Raw genomic sequence first — 21,550 nt, forward strand, 5'->3', positions numbered from 1 at the left:
CAAAGGTGGTAGAGGATCTTGCCCAGTTATACTGCCCTTGGTTGCCTAGTACATTGTGCAATTCTGCTGTGATATAGTATTTACTAAATTTGCTAGTAACATATAGTGGCATACAGCAATACTGCACCAACTTTTAAGTGGTGTTTGGACATCTAGATTCCTATCCAATGGAAATATTATTTGTTCATGAGGACACATCGATAGATCTAACACTGGTTGTAGCACTTCTCCTCCCTCTCCTCTCCTCCCCTCTTGTTCTCTCACACTCCTTCACTTTGGACATCGAGTCAGTGTGCCAGACTGCCGAATGGGCTAACAGTCAGCCATCAGTTCAGTGTCAGTGTCAGTCACTCAGCTGTGCAGATTCTATATACTGCAGATATCTGACGGTCCTGGCTTTTAGGACACTGGTTGTTCATACATGCAGAGAGGGGGGTCTCATTCTACAGGATCCAAGAAATGGCTCATTTGTTGTTGTGATATGTTAAATATAGTATGAGTTAGTGCCTCACAGATAATGTGTTTTTTATCTGCAGTTGATAGGAAACCCGCATACTATAGGTAAGGAGGTCAGATCAGTCATGCCCTCAATCAGTTGACATGTCACTACCACAACGCTACAAATGGAATCTGCTGTTGGATGAATGGTTCCAGTTTAAGAGTTTTAAAATCTCTTCATTTTAAACAATCAGTGCACAGGACCATTAAACCTTTTAAGATCATTGAAACAAACTTCTTTTTAAACCAACAGGCATTTACCTTTCTGCAATACAACAACCAAGGGACAAGGTGCCAAAGTGTGCTGGACTTTGTCCTTTCACCTCAAATCCAGCCTGTGTAGGATAAGGTGTCACAGTGCATTATACACTATCCTTTCACTTCTGGAACTTGGTTTCAAATCCAGTCCATATAGACTGAGCACCAAAGTGTGTTAAGACACAGTCCTTTCACTTCTGGGACCTGCATTCTAATCCTGCTCAGGAGGTAATATAGTCTCACTCCATTTGTGCTTTACCAACAGTCAACAAGGATCAGATGGGAACTAAAACCACAGATCCAATTATGAATGAACGATATGCTGCAGTGGGATGAAACTGTGCCTTGGTTAGCAATCATTAGCCACTGGGATTAAACTGTGACCTAAGAAGGTGAACAATCAAGAGTACCTGCCTTCATCGGGTTTGGACTGTTTCTTCTTACGCATATAGATTATGACAATCACAATCAGGGCAACAACGACTAGAGTAATCCCAGTAAATAGGCCGACGTGTTTGGAGCCTTGTTGCTCGTCACCTGAGAAGAGGAAGACATTTGCACTATGAAGACTCTATTCATGTGTTAACACATACCTTCAAAAAATTAAAAATTAAAAGCGTGGAGGTGTAAGTTTGTGAAGAGAACAAATACAAGATCCTGGAATATTGTGCCCAGGAGATGTTCTGAGAACTAGCCTTTGGGAATAAGAGTGGCTGAAGAAAGCATTGTGGTCTAGGCCTAGATGTGAAAATCTGAACAAAATAAGCTCTGATTTTAATGTTCAACCTGATAATGATCCCTTTGCTCTACTGACGAATTCCAAAATCCTTGTTAAACCAGATTAACCCTAAACACAAGCCTCTTCAAATGAAACAAAACTGAGATAAAAGGAGAGCCTGGCCAGCAAATGAGTACAATGACCAATGACACACAACACATCTCTTCCCTTTATGATCGATTCTTGCTCAGTGATTCAGTTGATTCCTCGCTCTCTGCTTTTTTTTTTTGACATGCTGCGATTTTTCTGACTAAACCCATAATTTTCTGATCCTGAATGTCTGTTTTATTTTTAATTCAGAAAAGCCCTCCCTTACTTGCAACTAATTTCATACGATGTTTTGGCCCAAATACAGGAAATGAATAGATGATAATGGGCCAGTTACCGTCATCAATAGCCCAATTCCTGCAGTTCTGACTGGGATACAGAAAGAGCCATTAATTTTAAAACTGAAAATTTAGGAAGTCAGACACGGGCAGGCAGGGGGAGGTAAGTGGTTGAGGTAAGTGAGCAAAGAAGCTGTCTTATGGCCTACATGGACACATTTTCATTACAGTACCAACCCACTGAGTATGACTGCAGTATAACTCCTTTCTTCTCTGAAGACACTGACTTATGCAGAAGTACAGTTCCATAGATGTCAGCCACATTCCAGCAGCAAAGCCATCTAGACAGTGAGGGGGTAATTTTAACCTAACTTGCAGGCAGGAAACCCATGGGATCGGGTGAAACGGCAGTTTTACACCCCGCCTGATATGACTTCAACTGAGAGTAAAATCAGGCGGGGTGTAAAACCAGCATTGCATCTGATCTTATTGATTTCCCGACGGGCGGGTTAGGTTAAAGGGATTCCCCCTTCCCCCCCGGAGTGTCAGCAGGCTATTTAGCTATTATCCAACGTCCATACATGTCTACATTTTCCAGCCGGGGTCACTGAAAATGATCAGAAGTGAGAACACTTGCTGGTTTTTCCCCTCCCTAGCCCAGGGTCACAGAAGCCATTTGTAGCACCTTTTCCACCGTCCTTGTCTGTGTGGCTCAATTACATACAATCAGTGTATTTATGAGTGCATTTATCAACGGAGCCATCAAGGGACGTGTGCGTGAGGGTGAGAGGGGATCGCAATCTTACACAGCGGTTCTATCATTCTATCAATGCTGTTGAACTTGATTAAATCCCATCTCCAAGTTCTGACTGACCTGCACATGGGGCAGAATGGAAAAAGGTAGCAAAGTAAGCATTGAAGATTTACACTTCTCCAAATTCCTACAAAGCCTCTCTGTAAGTACCAGTCCATCTAAGACCTGAAAATTTGAACTATTGGTCAGAACCCATGGAACCGTACCCCAGCAAGAGTCAGTGCTTTCAGGATAGAAGGGGAGAAAACTGGGAAAAAAATCAATTTCAATATTACTGGAAACTTGGGGGGGGGGGGGGGGATGGGAGGGGAAAAAAGATATAGCACTAACCTCGCATAGTGATGTTACAAGGCCCTGCGAGGTCCACGCTCCGAGACTCCTCACTAACAGGGTTTCTCACTGTGCAGTTGTACACTGTGCTGGTAGCGTATGGATTTAAGGACACTGCAAGTCTGCTTCCACTGTCATTCACACTGTGTGACCCGTCAGCTATGACCTCCCCTCCTCCTCTCCACCAGCTGTAGATCAGCTCACTGCTGCTCTCCACTGAACAGATCAGGGTAACATTACAGCTCCCATCAGACAAGACATCACTGGTCCGTATACTTGGACTTGACACACGTTCTGTTTAAAGAAAAACATAAATAAAGATCATAATATAACAATGATGTGGAGATGCCGGTGATGGACTGGGGTTGACAAATGTAAGGAATCTTACAACACCAGGTTATAGTCCAATTATAACCTGGTGTTGTAAGATTCCTTACATAATATAACAACATACAGAAGGTAGGTGGATATCAGGGGATATATTGCCAAGTCACCATGTTCTCCTGGAACTTGTTTGATCGCCTTCGGGGTCATAGAAGAATTCCCCAGAGTTGTTTTCCTAAGTTGACCTAAGTTTCTTTTGCCTTTCCCAGGAGATTGATGGGTTGGGGGTCATGGTGTGCAGAAGTTGCAACGTAACAGTATAGGACAGGCTCAATACACCAGATGGTCTTTTCCTGTCCTTCATCTTTGTATGACTCGTAACACGGAATACACCTTGCCAACAGTAAGCAACATAACCTAGATGCTCCCGTCTCCTGACTTCCTCAGTAGCCAGTGAGCCTTGCAATGGGAAGCTGGGAGCTGCTACTTTGGAAGGACAAATGGAGGAGCCCACAGATTGCAGCAGCAACCCACCTGCTTTGAGACATTCTACATTGCTGGGTCAAAATCCTGGAACTCCCAACCTAACAGCATTATGGGAGCACCTTCACCACACGGACTGCGGCGGTTCAAGAAGACAGCTCACCACCACCTTCTCAAGGGCCACTAGGGATGTGCAATAAATGCTTGCCTTGCTAGTGACGCCCATATCCCAAGAATGAATACAAAAAACATCAAAATACCTCATTTTAATGTACACCATATCTTCACTTGACATCCACCTGATCTGTCTTTGTATACACTACTTGTTCGTACAGCAGGTTCACAAATTGTACTGAATGTCTCTGATGCTGGGTACAGTGTATTATCATTATCCACCCAGTCCTGTTCTTTCTGCTAATTATCAATGGCTAAATTTCATTTCAATAAAATAATTTTTAATATTTCTAACTTTTTGGGTGACTTTTATTGAACATAAGAAATAGGAGCAGCAGTAGGCCAATCGGCCCCTCGAGCCTGCTCCGCCATTCAATAAGATCATGGCTGATCTGATCCTAACCTCAAATCTAAATTCATGTCCAATTTCCTGCCCGCTCCCCGTAACCCCTAATTCCCTTTACTTCTAGGAAACTGTCTATTTCTATTTTAAATTTATTTATTTATTTAATGATGTAGTGAAGGATCGTCATGGTTTGGGATCTTTAGACTTTTTGTAACAGGAAGTTTTTTTTAAAAAAAAAGTTACTTTAAATGTTACGTTTTAAAAGCTTTCTGGGAGGGCGGAAGGAAGTCTTAAGTTGTGCAGGGGGTGGGAGGAAATGATCCTGCCAGTTCTGCAACCCCTTTTTTAAAGTTGGGAAATTCCGATGCAAGAAGCAGCCGCCAACTTCCATTGTGACATCATTGAAAGAGGCAGGATTTGGTCGGATGACATTCTTCCACCAGAAATCCTGCCAGATCCTTTACTGCGGCAAAAGTATGGTTTGCCTGCATAGGGTGGGGAGTTAACTGGGAAACATGGACCAATGAAGCATTTCCAGCAGCATCTTTAAAAACAAATTATCTCCATCTGCAGGGGCCCCTCCCACTAAGAGCAGCTAGATGCTGCTCTGATATTCCTGGGTTCAATGCCCACGCAGCACTGTAAATGGCATGGGCGCTTGCCTCTTTTATGACAATGAACCCATTCCCAAGATTTAGGGCGGAGTCACCGTCAGGCCGGTTGGCAATTGGAAGCCTCACCCCAATGCACTTCTGGCAGCAAAGAGGGCCTTCAGGAAATTCCCCCTCTCCCACCCCCCCAGATGTGTGAAGCGATGGTACAACTGGCCTAGGCCCCCTTGCCCTCAGGTTTTCTGTTGCCCTTCATATGAACAGAAGATATTTATAAAACTGATCACTAAATAGTTCTGCAAGGTTTTCTGAGTGACACCCTTCCACTATATTCGTAGTAAACAGTGAGGAGATTAGTAACAGACTCCAGGAGAGCGGAGACAGATTGGTGAAATGGGCAGACACTTCGCTGATGAAATTTAATGCAGAGAAGTCTGAAGTGATTCATTTTGGTAGGAAGAATGAGGAGAGGCAATATAAACTAAATGGTACAATTTTAAAGGGGATGCCGGAACAGATAGACCTGGGGTATACGTGCACAAATCTTTGAAGGTGGCAGGACAGGTTGAGAAGGTTGTTAAAAAAGGCATACGGGATCCTTGGCTTTATAAATAGAGGCATAGAGTACAAAAGCAAGGAAGTTATGCTGAACCTTTCCAAAGCACTAGTTAGGCCTCAGCTGGAGTATTAGGCTCAATTCTGGGCACCACACTTTAGGAAGGATATCAAAGCCTTAGAGAGGGTGCAGAAGAGATTTACTAGAATGGTACCAGGGACAAAAGACTTAAGTTACATGGAGAGACTGGAGAAACTGGGGTTGTTCTCCTTAGAGCAGAGACGGTTAAGGAAAGATTTGATAGAGGTGTTCAAAATCATGAAGGGTTTTAATAAGAACATAAGAAATAGGAGCAGGAGTAGGCCATAAAGCCCCTCGAGCCTACTCCGCCTTTCAATAAGACATGGCTGATCTTCTACCTCAACTCCATTTTCCTGCCTGATCACAATATCCCTCGATTCCCTAGGAGTCCAAAAATCTATCGATCTCAGCCTTGAATATACTCAATGACTGAGCATCCACAGCCCTCTGGGGTAGAGAATTCCAAAGATTCACAACCCTCAGTGAAGAAATTCCTCATCTCAGTCTTAAATGGCCGACCCCTTATCCTGAGACTATGCCCCCTAGTTCTAGACTCTCCAGCCGGGGAAACAGCCTCTCAGCTGTCTAGCCCTTTCAGAATCTTATATGTTTCAATGAGATCACCTCTCATTCTTCGAAACTCCAGAGAGTATAGGCCCATTCTACTCAATCTCTCCACATTGGACAACCCTCTCATCCCAGGAATCAATATAGTGAATCTTCATTGCACCCCTTCTAAGGCAAGTACATCCTTCCTTAAGTAAGGAGACCAAATCTGTACACAGTATTTCAAGTGTGGTTTCACCAAACTCTGTACAATCGCAACAAGACTTCCTTACTCTCATACTCCAACCCCCCTTGCAATAAAGGCCAACATACCATTTGCCTTCCTAATTGCTTGCTGTGCCTGCATGTTAACTTTCTGCGTTTCGTGTACAAGGACACCCAAATCCCTCTGAACACCAATATTTAATAGTTTCTCACCATTTAAAAAAGATCCTGTTTTTCTATTCTTCCTACCAAAGTGAATAACCTCACATTTCCCCACATTATACTCCATCTGCCACCTTCTTGCCCACTCACTTAACCTGCCTATATCCCTTTGCAGACTCCTTGTGTCCTCCCCTCAGCTTACTTTCTCACCTAGCTTTGTATCGTCAGCAAACTGGGATACGTCATTCTCGATCCCTTCATCTAAGTCATCAATATAGATTGTAAATAGCTGAGGCCCAAGCACCGATCATTGCGGCACCCCACTAGTTACAGCCTTACAGCCTGCCAACCTCCATTAACCAATTCCCTACCCATGCTAATATATTACCCCCAACCTCACAAGCCCTTATCTTGTGTAACAACATTTTATGTGGCACCTTATCGAATTCCTTTGAAAAATCCAAATATACTACATCCACTGCTTCCCCTTTATCTACCCTGCTAGTTACATCCTCAAAAACTCTAATGAATTTGTTAAACACAATTTCCCTTTCATAAAACCATGTTGACTCTGCCTAATCATATTATGATTTTCTAAGTGCCCCATTACCACGTCCTTAATAATGGATTCCAGCATTTTCCCGACTACTGATATCAGGCTAACTGGCCTGTAGTTCCGTGTTTTCTCTCCCTCCTTTCTTGAATAGCGGGGTTACATTTGCTACCTTCCAATCCGCTGGGACCATTCTAGAATCTAGGGAATTTTGGAAGATCACAACCAATGCACCCACTATCTCTGCAGCCACCTCTTTTAGAACCCTAGGGCGTAGACCATCAGGTCCAGGGGATTTGTCGGCTTTTAGTTCCATTAATTTCTCCAGTACTTTTTCTTTACTAGTATTAATTACTTTAAGTTCCTCACTCTCATTAGCCCCTTGGTTCCCCACTATTTCTGGTATGCTTTTTGTGTGTTCTAATGTGAAGACAGATATAAAATATTTGCTTTGATGGAGTAAACAAGGAGAAACTGTTTCCAGTGGCAAAAGGGTCGGTAACCAGAGGACACAGATTTATGGTAATTGGCAAATGAACCAGAGGCGACATGAAAAAAATTTTACACAGCAAGTTGTTTTGATCTGGAATGCGCTGCCCGAAAGGGTGGCGGAAGCAGATTAAATTGTAACTTTCAAAGGGGAATTGGATAATTATTTGAAGGGGGAAATTTGCAGGGCTATGGGATTAATTGGATTGCTCTTTCAAAGAGCCAGCACAGGCCGAATGGCCTCCTTCGGTGCTGTATCATTCTATGATTCTATGATATTTACAGTAAAAGTTGCTTTCAAATGATGTTTCTGGGTGGTTGCACTTTGTATATATAACAAAACTCAGATCGTCACAGAAGATTTCTCTGGGTCTGACCCAAATACGTAACAGAAAATCGGACGGGTCGGAATGCACTTCCTTAAAAGGAGCCAACCCAATTTTCATCCATTAATTTAAATAGAGAGAAAAAAAAATCAGGCAGGTTCCTTTACAGGCCAGCACTCCGACCCGTCTGATTTTCCAGTCTTGACTCACATAACATTGTGCGCTTGAGCATAGACCCAGGAAAATCTGTCCTATCATCTTTAACTACATAAAGATCGTTAGACCAGAGAACGTGCTTCTTTAATTAAAGTGAGATTACCGTAAACGCGCAGTTCTACCGCTTCCTCGTTCACGCCCTTTCCTGATCTTCCAGTAACTTCATACAGACCGTTGTCACTTTTTAGCAGGGTCTGTATTTGCAGGCTGTAGTCACTGAGGTTTAACCTGAACCTCTCTCCCAGTTCATTGTTACACTCTGCTGGGCTGTTTCGGGGTTTTGAACATACTTCAATCTTTTTCCCAGTAGTTGAGTTTGTGAAGTCCCAAGTAATTACAAGTTCCGCTCCTCGTATATTTGTTGGTAAAATAATTGACTGTCCCAGAGTCCCATTCACCAGGTGTCGAGGGACCAGATTCCCAACAGCCTGTCCTATACCTGGAACAGAAACAGAAAGACAAGCCCTTTAGTATCTTTAGTTCTGGTGTATTGGTTGGTGTCTGCCGCTTTACCGTGACATTTGTTGCTGCACTTTTTGGAACCGATGCCGAACATTTCAGATCACGCTCTCCAGTAACTTTGTACGACGCAGTTTGTGAAGCCCCGTTAGTGGGGAGCAGCTGCTGTTTGACATGATTCCATAGACATTCCCCCTCCCCAGGACCATTGCATGGGAAGTAGAGCCTCGGGCTCTTTAATAAAGATTCCTGTGAAGTCTGTTCCCCACCATGATTGGGATTCACATCTCAGAGCTGCACAAGCACTAATATAGGAAGAGTCAGAAGCCACAGCTGTCAAAGTCAGAGAAATGAGTGAGAGATTTTTCACTCATGATCCTTGTATCTGAGGCATTGACATAAACATAGATAAGAGCAGGAGACTGTTTGTCACGTGGGCCACAGTGGACGAACAAATGACATAAATGTATTCTCATCCTCTCAACGCCTCATTTAACTGATAAAATCATAGAATCTTACAGCGCAGAAGGAGGCCATTCAGCCCATCGTGCCTGTGCTAACTCTTTGAAACATCTATCGAATTCGTCCCACTCCCCAGCTCTTACCCCGTTGCCGTACAAATTTTCCCATTCCTTTTTACTGTCCTCTTTTTCCCCCTTTACAATCTGTCTGCCTGGCCACCTGAAGTCAATGGAAATAAAAATCGGGAGAGATGTAAAACGGGCTAACAATTCGCTATCACCCGTTTTATACTATCGTACAAAGTGGAAATTACCCCAGGCGGTTGCTATAACTGGCGGCTGATCTAGTTTTAAGCCTGGGTGGCAAGTTGAAAATCTACCCTGCTGTCTCTTTCCCTTGTTGTCCATTGTAAACAATTTTACAACACCAAGTTATAGTCCAGCAATTTTATTTTAAATTCACAAGCTTTCGGAGGCTACCTCCTTCCTCAGGTGAACGATGTGGAAGGAGGTAGCCTCCGAAAGCTTGTGAATTTAAAATAAAATTGCTGGACTATAACTTGGTGTTGTAAAATTGTTTACAATTGTCAACCCCAGTCCATCACCGGCATCTCCACACCTTGTTGTCCAGTTAGAGGAGTGCTGCTAATTAGAGGTGTGAAACTTGCAGTAGTCATGGAAGTGATTGAGGTCGTGTGTGAGTTTCCTGTCAAATGCCAGAGGTGTGGGGAGGACCCGTTGAATGTATAGATTCTATTCAGTTCTGGGGAGTGAAGTCAGTTAAAACAGGAAAGCTCGTTTCAGATATAAAGGTGATGTTCTCCATGGAGCCATGAATTGTACACCAAAACACCGAATGCATTTTCTGTACTATCCTTGACAGCACAGAGTTCACAGGATTGTGATTCTTTAATGGGAAGACTGTAGGGTTGGTGTTCTGGAAGGATAAGATCAAATGGGCTGAAGGGCCTACTTCATTTACCCGATGATCTCTTTACGATGTCTCTGAGCCCTACATTACTCACTATCCCATCCAGATTTGTAAAAGAACAAATTCCTTTAGATGTGGTCGCATCACCACAGCCTGATTCAGTTTATGCCACTGAGCATTTACAGGGAGGGTTCTGGGAGATTAATCCATTCCCATAAACCACCAAAAATATTTAGTCTGATTGGAATTGATGTGAATCACAGCAAACACACAACCTACCATATTACAGATGGTTATCAGCTGCTGAAAGTTGCCAGGTAGGGTGGATAAGGCCAGAACACTGCAGTCATTCAAAACATAGCTAGGTGCTGCAATAGGATGATGGTAGGGTTATTATTGTGGCAAGATAAGCCTGAATGGGGTGAAGGATCGTCATCATCTAAACTCTGATCTCACCCTCACTCCCAGACCTGGTCAGTATCTCTCCTACCCTCACTCCCAGACCTGGTCAGTATCTCTCCTACTCTCACTCCCAGACCTCTGCTGGAAAGTGCACTTGTGGGAGTCAGGCGAGGACAGGCTTGTGTTTGGCTGTGATGCCCTCCAGGGCCAAATAGTCTGCGAACGCTCATTGTCTGTACTCACACAGGAAGAATGAGCAGTTGGCCGGAAGGTGGCCGGTTCATTGGGGAACAGTACTCAGTGAGAACTACTACCTCCAAGAGAGGAGCGGAGAGAACTAGAAAAGAGCTTGGTAATCAAACACAATCAAAATGAGGCTCTATAAAAGGCAACTGAGACATCAAACCACGAGACACTGAGCTACCAAACCCACAGGCCCTGGAATCACGAGAGGCCCAATATGAGCTGTGGTCAGTGTTTCCGCTTAGCAGCAGACTCTGACATCTATGTTGCTGATTGCAATCTGCTCCCCTCCTACAGATCAATTAAATATGGACACCAGCGTTACTACGGAAATGCATGGCAGCAACTGGAACATGCTCTGAGGTCTGTGAATAGTACTGATGTTTAGGAAACAAATTAGGTAAAGGGGAAAAACTACAAATGCTGGAAAATGGAAGAAAAAAGAAAGATTTTAATTTGTACAGCACCTTATCATGCCCTCAGAGTGTTCCAGCATACTTCAGATCCAATCAATTACTTTTTACACTATTACTTTGTAGGCAAACACAGAAGCTAATTTATGCACAGCAAGATCCAATGAACTGCAGATGAGACGAATGACCAGCTAAGCAGTTTTTGACAGTGTTGGTTCAGGAGAAAATGTTGGTCAGGGCATCAGGAGAACATCCTGCTCTGCTTTGAATAACGTCATGGGATGTTTTACATCCATCTGAACAAGCAGATGGGGCCTTAGTTCAATACCTCGTCTGAAAGAGAGCACTTCTGACAACGCAGAACTCCCTCAATACTACCACTGAAATGTCACTCAGCTTTGAGGCGAGGAGTCGCACCGCTCTGAGGCGAGGAGTCGCACCGCTCTGAGGCGAGGAGTCGCACCGCTCTGAGGCGAGGAGTCGCACCGCTCTGAGGCGAGGAGTCGCACCGCTCTGAGGCGAGGAGTCGCACCGCTCTGAGGCGAGGAGTCGCACCGCTCTGAGGCGAGGAGTCGCACCGCTCTGAGGCGAGGAGTCGCACCGCTCTGAGGCGAGGAGTCGCACCGCTCTGAGGCGAGGAGTCGCACCGCTCTGAGGCGAGGAGTCGCACCGCTCTGAGGCGAGGAGTCGCACCGCTCTGAGGCGAGGAGTCGCACCGCTCTGAGGCGAGGAGTCGCACCGCTCTGAGGCGAGGAGTCGCACCGCTCTGAGGCGAGGAGTCGCACCGCTCTGAGGCGAGGAGTCGCACCGCTCTGAGGCGAGGAGTCGCACCGCTCTGAGGCGAGGAGTCGCACCGCTCTGAGGCGAGGAGTCGCACCGCTCTGAGGCGAGGAGTCGCACCGCTCTGAGGCGAGGAGTCGCACCGCTCTGAGGCGAGGAGTCGCACCGCTCTGAGGCGAGGAGTCGCACCGCTCTGAGGCGAGGAGTCGCACCGCTCTGAGGCGAGGAGTCGCACCGCTCTGAGGCGAGGAGTCGCACCGCTCTGAGGCGAGGAGTCGCACCGCTCTGAGGCGAGGAGTCGCACCGCTCTGAGGCGCGTGACCCCTCACTTCCATACAGTGTGAGGAGTCGCACAGTTTTGAGGCTCTGGGAAAGAATGATTGTGATTTTACATTGAAGGAGTCCCATTGACAGATCAGACATCCAAACACCCAATGGAATCCAAAGTCCCATTTTTGTGGGACTTGCAAGCTTCTGATAGGTTTCCAGTTAGAGCAAACAGCACAGAGCTGGAATTCTTTCATTTTAATTTTGGGTGCCACAGGTCTCCAGCCTCTGTTTACGAGACGCTCCCCCCCCCCTAACTCTTCTGACAAGGGGTAAAAGCGCAGTGGAGGGCGTTTTACAAATCTTAATTTTGGACCTTGTTCAATAATTAAAGGTTAACGGCACTGGTCAATGAGTAATTAGAAGATCTCTGAAACAGCAGTGAGGTGAAGGATCTGTTTTTAATGGGTTTGGTTGTAGATGGAAATGTGTTGGCCAGAAATCTGGGAGAACTCCCTGCTCTTCTTCAAATAGGGCCACGGGATCTTTAATATCCATGTGATCTGTCAGGTAGGAACCTGACTTATCATCTTATCCGAAGGACGGCACTTCTAACAATATATCACAACAGTGCAGTGAGACTTGAATCTACAAACAGGTGAAAATGTCACCTACTGGAGCCAACCTGACACCTATTGTAATTCTTGTATTATTCAGATACCCACAGTGCATACAGCAACAGAAAGCAGGAAGACATTAGGGTAGATTTTTGTCTTTACTGCCTGGGCAGTGAGTAGAAAGGAAAACAGAACCTGCTAGGTTTTCCTCCCATTGATTTAAATGGCAGGGGTTTTAGATGGTTTCTATAACCAAAGTGAGATCCTCCCGAATTTCCTCTCTGCACTTCGATCAGGCAATGTTCAAAGTCCAGGCAGTAAAGATACGTCCTTTCCTCATTAATAAATGAACGGGTAAAACAAACTGGAACAGCTGCTCTCCCAGGGCATCTGGTAACTAACTCCTTTAGATCTCAGTTTTGGTGCGAGTTCAATGTCAATACTGCACGAGATCACAGCTAATGTCACTACAATGAACACTATTTGGCTCATCCCAGCTCATTTTTCCAAAAAGACCTAGACCTCGATTTTAACTCCCCGTGTCAGAGACTCTTTAAACCACACTCACCCCCACCCCACCCCGCCCCAACTCCGAAACCATTTTCACCTCCGTGTGAGACCCTTTAATCTGCACCCACCAAATCCCTTAAACTGCACTGCCTGCAGCAGCTGAGATCCTTTAAAGATCACTCCCCCAGTGGCCAAGACCCTTTAAACCACACCAGCTCCTCTGTTAACTGATATGTTTGGGAGCGCGGAACTGTTTGTCCACTGCAATACGTTTAGAAGAGATCTTAGTCAAAGTGCGAGAAACATTTGAAGTGATTCTACCAGTGAGGTAGTGATCAAAGAGATGAGAGGAATTGCAGCATTTGAGGGATCCTGGGTGAGTTGGAGCTTTCTGGGTGAGGCTTTTCCTCATTCTTGATTTTCTCATGTTTTTAGTGTGCTTGAGAGCAGAGAGCTCTTTGCAGATATTTGCATTTATGCTCGTATATCAGGGGTGGCGTGTCAAGAGTATAGTTGTTAAGGAACAGGATATCCATTATCGTTGGTTTAATGGCCCACAGTCATATCTTACTTGGTAAATAGCAGCTGTTTCAGTTTGCTTTTCTCATGTAAATATAGAGGGAAGGTGGGAGTAAACTGTCAGTAGTATGGCAGTTTGGAACTGAACTAAAGAGGAACATCAGTCTATGGGGATAATTTTAACCTAACCCGCCCAGCAGGCAATCTACTGGATCGGTTGGAACCCCGGTTTTACACCCTACCCAATATTGCTCTCCACTGGACTTCAAAAGGAGAATAAAATCGGACGGGGTGGAAAACCAGCGTTGCACCCGATCCCATCCATTTCCTGACGGGTGGGTTAGGTTAAAATTGACCTATGTTTTTTTTAAAACAGATATTTTAATAAAAATCACAATTTTTTAACACTTCATTAGAAGCAATATCAGTGTTCACTGAAATCTTTCCTCCCAGCCTTGGAGGAACTGCAGGATTTTAAGTCATGGAAAATACTGGCCCAGTGCCAGTCAACGAGGATCTGTCCACTCGCAGTGCCAGTTAACAAGGGTCTGTTTACTTACAGACCCTGTCAGTGAGAGCTTGTGGACTCTCAGAGCCAGTCAGTTGAGGGGGTCTGTCGACTCAAAGAGCCAGTCGCCCAGGGTCTGTTAATTCGCAGACCCTATCAGTGAGGCTCAATTCACAGACTGCCGGCATGGGTCTGTCAACTCACAAAGAATTATTTTTTTGTGTTCTTCTCATGAAGGGGTTAACTCATGCTGGGGTACAGGTTCCAGACAGTGGACACCTTTCCAGTATCATTGTGTGTGTTCCCAGACAGCGAATGCCACCAGGCTATTCGACCAAGGGGGGAGGAACTGCAGCTTAGCCCAATCCTAAATTTTAGGCAATGTCCACACAGGCACTTTGCAGTAGGGATCACTGGAGAGTGACGAGGAACAGCAACCCTGGATTACTTTCTCCTCTCTAACCCAGGACTATTTTATCGCCCCTACTGCTGCCCCGGCTGAGATCAATTAATTCAGCACAACCCAGGGCTATGCAGTTACTCAGTCATCAAGGAAAGCACCTTGGAGATGGTTAATGATGGTCCTCTTTCGCCGAAGGAGAAGCGAATATATTTCATAAAAGCTATCAATCACGGGGAAGTAAAGAAGGAGAACTTTATAGCAGGAATCAATCAAAAAAGCAGACCTTCAGGTCAATACATTGTGTAAAGTTCCATTTATACAGTCTCACTTCTGTCCCTGGTGAAAGGCTCACAGTGTAAGCTGCAACCCAGTGATATTGTTTCCATTACAAACCCATTTCTTTTTGTTTGTTTTTTCTTTGTTTTGCATACAGAAGGAATTACAACAGGTTCCAGCTCCGGGCAGCTGATACAAGGAGGTGTCATGAAGAAATTGATGCTGCAGCAGTTAAGAGGCAGAAAGAAACTGACAGTTTGTACTGAGATATGCAGAGATCATAAATGCAGCATAAGGCCTTCTCAAGCAGCTATCTCCATTAAAGGGCCTAACTCTAGCTCTTAGCTAAAGTTGTCACCGAAATACAGATCCATAAACAGAATTTTTCTGCAATTTTATTAGTTTTAAACTAAGAAAACCTTACTGTGCTGCATGCTGGGATAGCCTAGCTGTCTCTTATTGTATAGCATGATGAATTAGTCTGGCTGTGCCTTACTATAGTACATAATGGGATAGCTTGGTTGTACCTTGCCGCAACGCATAGCGGGACAGTCTGGCTGTGTCCTGCCGCAATGCATAGCGGGACAGTCTGGCTCAAGTCTCTGGAGTGGGACTTGAACCCATAAGCTTCTGACTCAGAGGCGAGGGAGCTACCAACTGAGCCACAGCTGACATCTAAACAGGAAAGTAGATAGTTCCTGCCCACAGGGAGGGGGAGGGAGGGGTGGAAGTGGGACTGTGCACTGGTGAAACAGATAAACGTACCAAGACCTCAAGAGCTAGTGCTGACGGAGATTGTGCTTAACTACTCAGATCACGTACTTTTGCATAATTGTCATCTGTCACGAGCAGTTAGTGACCTCAGCCCAGAGAATAACCCTCAAGTTTCACTTCTGCATCTCCTAGCCATTCGACAGCTCAAGTCTCAGTATCAGTATCAGTGAAGCGCATCAATTCTCTTCAGAGATGTGACTGGTCACGTCGATTGGAAATTTAGTCAGTTGGAAAAAAAACACTCTCAAAGTGTTTGCACAAAACAATTTCAAACTCGTTGCGGGGTGGGGGGGGGGGCAATTTTCAACTGCCATCTGCCCCTCGTCCTCCCTCTCCCTCTCCCCACTTTAAGTTGAAAAGAAAAATAGACTGCCCATAGTGAATTTTTTCAGGCGGGCCACAAAATGAGCAGGTAGCATTCCTGCTCCTGCCTGACACAGGCGAGAGCTTTATTAAAATCGGGGTCTTATGCTGTTTGTAGGAACCCGATGCCAATTGGCGGAGCGTGTCACACACACACACACACACACACACACTCCACCCATTGGTACCAGGCGTTCAGTAGGCTAACCTGCTCTCCTTAAAGGGACCGCTGGAGGCCACTCAAGAAAAGAGCCCTAAAAGATTTTTTTGCTCATGTGGCCTGCCCTCCAGATTTCAACAACCCCCCCCCCCCCCGCACCCAATATTTGTTTCAGCTCCATGGAGCAGTCATCAGATTCTTCACCCCCGATGGTGAGCTGACTGTGTGCCCTCACTAAACCCTGGCAGCTCACCCAAAATATTTAGACGAGGCCCAACCGTGACAATGGTTTGGGCTTTTTGCCGGAGCCATTGGACAGGCACAGCTCACAAGCTCTGCCCACCCAATGAGCAGCCCAGTTGAAAATTAACCCCCTTTAAATCCTGAACAGGCGGTGGGGGGACACCAGGTGAAGTGGACAGTCAACGCTCAGCCCTTTCTCCTACAGTGGGACAGGGTAAAGGAAGTCCAACTCCGCCCTTTCACCTATACTAGTGAGGGGACAGGGTGAAGTAGTCGGACAGAGCTCAGCCCGTTCACCTAGGGAGTGTTTGATGGGACAGTGTAGAGGGAGCTTTACTCTCCGTCTAACCCATGTTGTATATGACCGGGAACGTTTTTAATGCTGATACTCATCAAAGAAAAAGTTTAAAAATAAAAATGGCAGAGTGGATATACAGACATGAACAAACAGCAACATAATCTCCTACATAGGGTGAGAAAATGTCTTTAATCTTAAAAAAAAACGTTGATGATACACCAGCTAGATGCCAGGAATAAAAGCAGATGTAGAGTCTAATTACAAAGGCGACATTGTTGCCAAAATGCCCCACAGCACCAACATTCTCCTAATATAAGCAAGACCACCCTCACAACTGTCTGCAATGTGACTCCTTAATAACCATCCTGGCCAAAGACATAGAATACATAGGTGGTATGTGAGGGTAACTATCACACAGCTGTGCTCTGTAGCAGAGCTTTGTTTCACATGAATGCTCTGAAAGGTTTGCGAACATTGACTAGTTTCTCTCTACCTCCTATTGCTGTAGAGTGGTTTATGTTTAAAACGATGGGAGCCTGTTGTACCAGGCTCCTATATGTGGCGGGGCTGTCAAACTCCCAACTAAGGTAATTACAGATGAGGAAGACCATTTGGCACACCGTAATCCCTTCATCCAAAGAGACTCTATGCCTCTCCACCCCCCCCCCCCCGCCCTTCAATTAGAACATCCAATTGTTTCTTAAATGATTTCAGGGTTCTTTCGGTCCACTGCTCTATCTGGAAGTTTATTCCACATAGCGATCATTATCAGGAGCACACTGTCCCCTCGACTGCAGCATTTTTGACATGTTACGAAATGCCGGAACTTGCTCCTCCATTTCACCACGAACAACGGTGAGCGCTGTTGAGGTCACCATTATTTTGCAAGCAACTTCTGCCCCAATGTTTCTGGAAGCTCTCGCTGGGCTCCACCAGATTTATCCAGGCACCTAAAATGAGACTTTAGAGTACCTACTGTACTACACTTCCTGTACTGTCATGGAATCATAGAATGGTCACAGCACAGAAGGAGGCCAAGTCAGCCCATCGAGCCCATGCTGGCTCTCTGCAAGAGTAATCCAGCTGGTCCCACTCCCCTGTCCTTTCCCCATAACCCTCCATTTTTTTTTTGTCCTTCAAGTACTTATCCAGATCCCTTTTGAAAGCCGCAACTGAATCTGTCTCCACCAACCCCCTCAGGCAGTGCATTCCAGATCACAACCACTCACCGCATAAAAGAAGTTTTTCCTCATGTGGCCTTTGGTTGTTTTGCCAATTACCTTAAATCTATGTCCTCTGGTTCTCCACCCTTCTGCCATTGGGAACAGTTTCTCTCTATCTACCCTGTCTCGACCCCTGATGATTTTGAACAATTCTATCAAATCTCCTCTCTACCTTCTCTGCTGTAAGGAGAAGGGAGATGGCAGATGCAGTATAACGCGGATAAATGTGAAGTTATGAACTTCGGAAGGAAAAACAGAGAGGCAGACTATTATTTAAATGGTTATAGATTGGGAAATGATGTACAAAGGGACCTGGGTGTCCTTGTGCACCAGTCACTAAAAGCAAACATGCAGGTGCAGCAAGCAGTTAGGAAGGCAAATGGTATGTTGGCCTTCATTGCAAGAGGATTTGAGTACAGGAGCAAGGATGTCTTACTGCAGTTATACAGGGCCTTGGTGAGACCACACTGGAGTGCTGTGTGCAGTTTTGTTCTCCTTACCCAAGAAAGGATATACTTGCCATAGAGGAAGTGCAGCGAAGGTTCACCAGACTGATCCCTGAGATGGCAGGACTGTCGTATGAGGAGAGATTGGGTTGACTAGGCCTGTACTCTCTAGAGTTTAGAAGAACGAGAGGCAATCTCATTGAAATGTATAAAATTCTGACAGGGCAAGACAAACTGGATGCAGGGAGGATGTTTCCCCTGGCTGGGGGGGGGGGGTCTAGAACGAGGGGTCACAGTCTCAGGATACGGGGTAGGACATTTAGGACTGAGATGAGGAGAAATTTCTTCATGCAGAGGGTGGTGAACCTTTTTTTAAAAATTCGTTCATGGGATGTGGGCGTCGCTGGCGAGGCCGGCATTTATTGCCCATCCCTAATTGCCCTTGAGAAGGTGGTGGTGAGCCGCCTTCTTGAACCGCTGCAGTCCGTGTGGTGAAGGTTCTCCCATAGTGCAGTTAGGAAGGGAGTTCCAGGATTTTGACCCATCGACGATGAAGGAACGGCGATATATTTCCAAGTCGGGATGGTGTGTGACTTGGAGGGGAACATGCAGGTGGTGTTGTGCCCATGTGCCTGCTGCCCTTGTCCTTCTAGGTGGTAGAGGTCGCAGGTTTGGGAGGTGCTGTCGAAGAAGCCTTGGCGAGTTGCTGCAGTGCATCCTGTGGATGGTACACACTGCAGCCACTGTGTGCCGGTGGTGAAGGGAGTGAATGTTTAGGGTGGTGGATGGGGTGCCAATCAAGCGGGCTGCTTTGTCCTGGATGGTGTCGAGCTTCTTGAGTTTGTTGGAGCTGCACTCATCCAAGCAAATGGAGAGTATTCCATCACACTCCTGACTTGTGCCTTGTAGATGGTGGAAAGGCTTTGGGGAATCAGGAGGTGAGTCACTCACCGCAGAATACCCAGCTTCTGACCTGCTTTTGTCGCCACAGTATTTATATGGCTGGTCCAGTTAAGTTTCTGGTCAATGGTGACCCCCAGGATGTTGATGGTGGGGGATTCTGCGATGGTAATGCCGTTGAATGTCAAGGGGAGGTGGTTAGACTCTCTCTTGTTGGAGATGGTCATTGCCTGGCATTTGTCTGGCACGAATGTTACTTGCCACTTATCAGCCCAAGCCTGGATGTTGTCCAGGTCTTGCTGCATGCGAGCTCGGACTGCTTCATTATCTGAGGGGTTGCGAATGGAACTGAGCACTGTGCAATCATCAGCAAACATCCCCATTTCTGACCTTATGATGAAGGGAAGGTCATTGATGAAGCAGCTGAAGATGGTTGGGCCTAGGACACTGCCTGGTTGTCCGTCCGGTTTTATTCTTATGACTTTTTTTAAGCGAGATTTTACAACTGAGTGGCTTGCTAGGCTATTTCAGAGGACAATTAAGAATCAACCACATTGCTGTGGGTCTGGAGTCACATTTCGGCCAGACCGGGTAAGGACGGCAGGTTTCCTTCCCTAAAGGACATTAGTGAACCAGATGGGTTTTTACGACAATCCGGTAGTTTCATGGCCACCATTACTGATACTGGTATTTTAATTCCAGATTTTATTTGATTAATTGAATTTAAATTCCCCAGCTACCATGACTCATGACTCCAGGTTATTAGTCCAGGCCTCTGGATTACTAGTCCAGTAACATAACCACGATGCTACCGTACCCACTCTGTGGAATTTTCTACCACAAAAGGCATTGGGGGCCAAGTCACTGAATATATTTGAGAAGGAGATAGACAGACTTCTCGGTACAAAAGGCATCAAGGGGTACGGGGAGAGCGCGGGAATAGAGATAGAGGGGGTGGAAGAGGAAGGGGGTGGAAGGGGAAGGGAAGGGGGTGGAAGGGGAAGGGGGTGGAAGGGGAAGGGGGTGGAAGGGGAAGGGAAGGGGGTGGAAGGGGAAGGGAAGGGGGTGGAAGGGGAAGGGAAGGTGGCATTGGGGGAGGGGCGTAGGTAGGAGCTGCCACTGGAGTAGATGGTCCGGGCGGCATGTTACTCGGGGAGTCCCTCCAGTCTGGATGGCAGCAGCGGGGTCTGCTTTGTCCAGCGTGGATCTCCTCCCCCCCCCCCCCCCCCATTATGGCAGGTAACAGCGACTTTTTCGGAGGGGAAAGGGTTTGTTTCCCTTATGGCAGGGACCCCGCTGTACTCCAGCTACCACTATTAGATTATTTTAATTCGAAATGTTGCTGCTTTTATTTCTTAAGCGGATACGTGATGTTTTGCGCTGGCGTAACTATTGATCTGTTCTCACTGCGGAAGGTTTATTTTCTACAGGACCAGATATGAGGATGTTTCTAGGCTTTATCCGAGTACACTCACTTCAACGGCAGAATTACCAGAGTTTGGAAAATAAAATGGAGAATGAGGTTGCAGTGTCAATTAATTCTTAAATAATTACAATGAGACTCTTGGCCTCTTTGAGGGTGAGTTCAGTGCCCTCTAATGTTCTGCGATTCTAAAAGCGGTTTACAAGTGTCCTTTGTCTGAGGATGGCCAGTATTTGTAACACAGTTCAGCGCTCCTGTGTACTTTTAGGTTTATCTGTTCCAAAATCTAAAACCTTTGCTTTATATAAACCCCTTTACTTGTTTCTTTGTTCCGCGACATCTGCGATGGTTGCGACCATCCACTCCCCCTGGTAGCTGCAGGATATTAACTTATATTCACACACTATTCAGAAAACTCTAAGGAAACTAAATCTTCAATGGTACTGAAAAAATGAACTCACCCCCTGGGTCGTTTAGGAATGCCAGAAATAGCCATCTGATAACGATTCTGGTTGGAATATCAGAGCCCCAACTAAACATGTCTTTTGTTGAACAAAGACCGTCGCAGTGCAGGGTTGGGGCGTGGCCGAGAATGGGAAGTGCTTTGCCAATTTTTTTTGAATTGGGGAAACATTTAATTAAATTCCTACATTGATCAGAACAAAACGGGAATGAAATACACAAATAGATTTCCGAATAAGTTATTCAAACACAAAAATAAATGTTAGCAGCTGGTTGGTTGACTCAGATGATTAAAGCAAATAAGCTGGGCGGCCAAATCCATACCAGCTTCACAGAATCGTGGAATGGTTACAAGGCAGGAGGCCATTCGGAC

General features: G+C 45.7%; 2 protein-coding genes across 10 annotated transcripts in view; one reads left to right on the forward strand and one right to left on the reverse strand.

The window, feature by feature from the left end:
• LOC137305202 (RNA-binding protein 4B-like) overlaps positions 1-15,225 on the forward strand; it is an 87,264-nt gene extending 72,039 nt beyond the window's left edge. Inside the window, exon 5 of one of the 5 annotated variants that reach the window (XR_010958678.1) lies at positions 15,043-15,225. The gene's annotated coding sequence lies outside the window, so the exon portion shown is untranslated. Of the gene's footprint in view, positions 1-751; positions 983-1,021; positions 4,276-15,042 lie in introns of those variants that run through there. The other 4 variants (XR_010958680.1, XR_010958677.1, XR_010958681.1 and 1 more) reach the window with 4 other exon arrangements.
• LOC137305204 (signaling lymphocytic activation molecule-like) overlaps positions 1-21,300 on the reverse strand; it is a 37,699-nt gene extending 16,399 nt beyond the window's left edge. For 2 of the 5 annotated variants that reach the window (XM_067974029.1, XM_067974031.1), the window contains exons 1-4: positions 21,177-21,300; positions 8,200-8,535; positions 3,005-3,298; positions 1,167-1,293 (exon numbers count right to left, since the gene is read on the reverse strand). In XM_067974029.1, the coding sequence (XP_067830130.1) occupies positions 1,167-1,293; positions 3,005-3,298; positions 8,200-8,535; positions 21,177-21,255 (836 nt within the window). In that variant the 5' untranslated portion in view covers positions 21,256-21,300. The remainder of the gene's footprint in view (positions 1-1,166; positions 1,294-3,004; positions 3,299-8,199; positions 8,536-21,176) is intronic. The other 3 variants (XM_067974030.1, XM_067974027.1, XM_067974028.1) reach the window with 2 other exon arrangements.
• Between the last annotated feature and the right edge of the window lie 250 nt (positions 21,301-21,550).

Source organism: Heptranchias perlo, chromosome 39 (genome assembly GCF_035084215.1).
Source record: "Heptranchias perlo isolate sHepPer1 chromosome 39, sHepPer1.hap1, whole genome shotgun sequence".
NCBI classification, from domain to species: Eukaryota; Metazoa; Chordata; class Chondrichthyes; order Hexanchiformes; family Hexanchidae; genus Heptranchias; species Heptranchias perlo.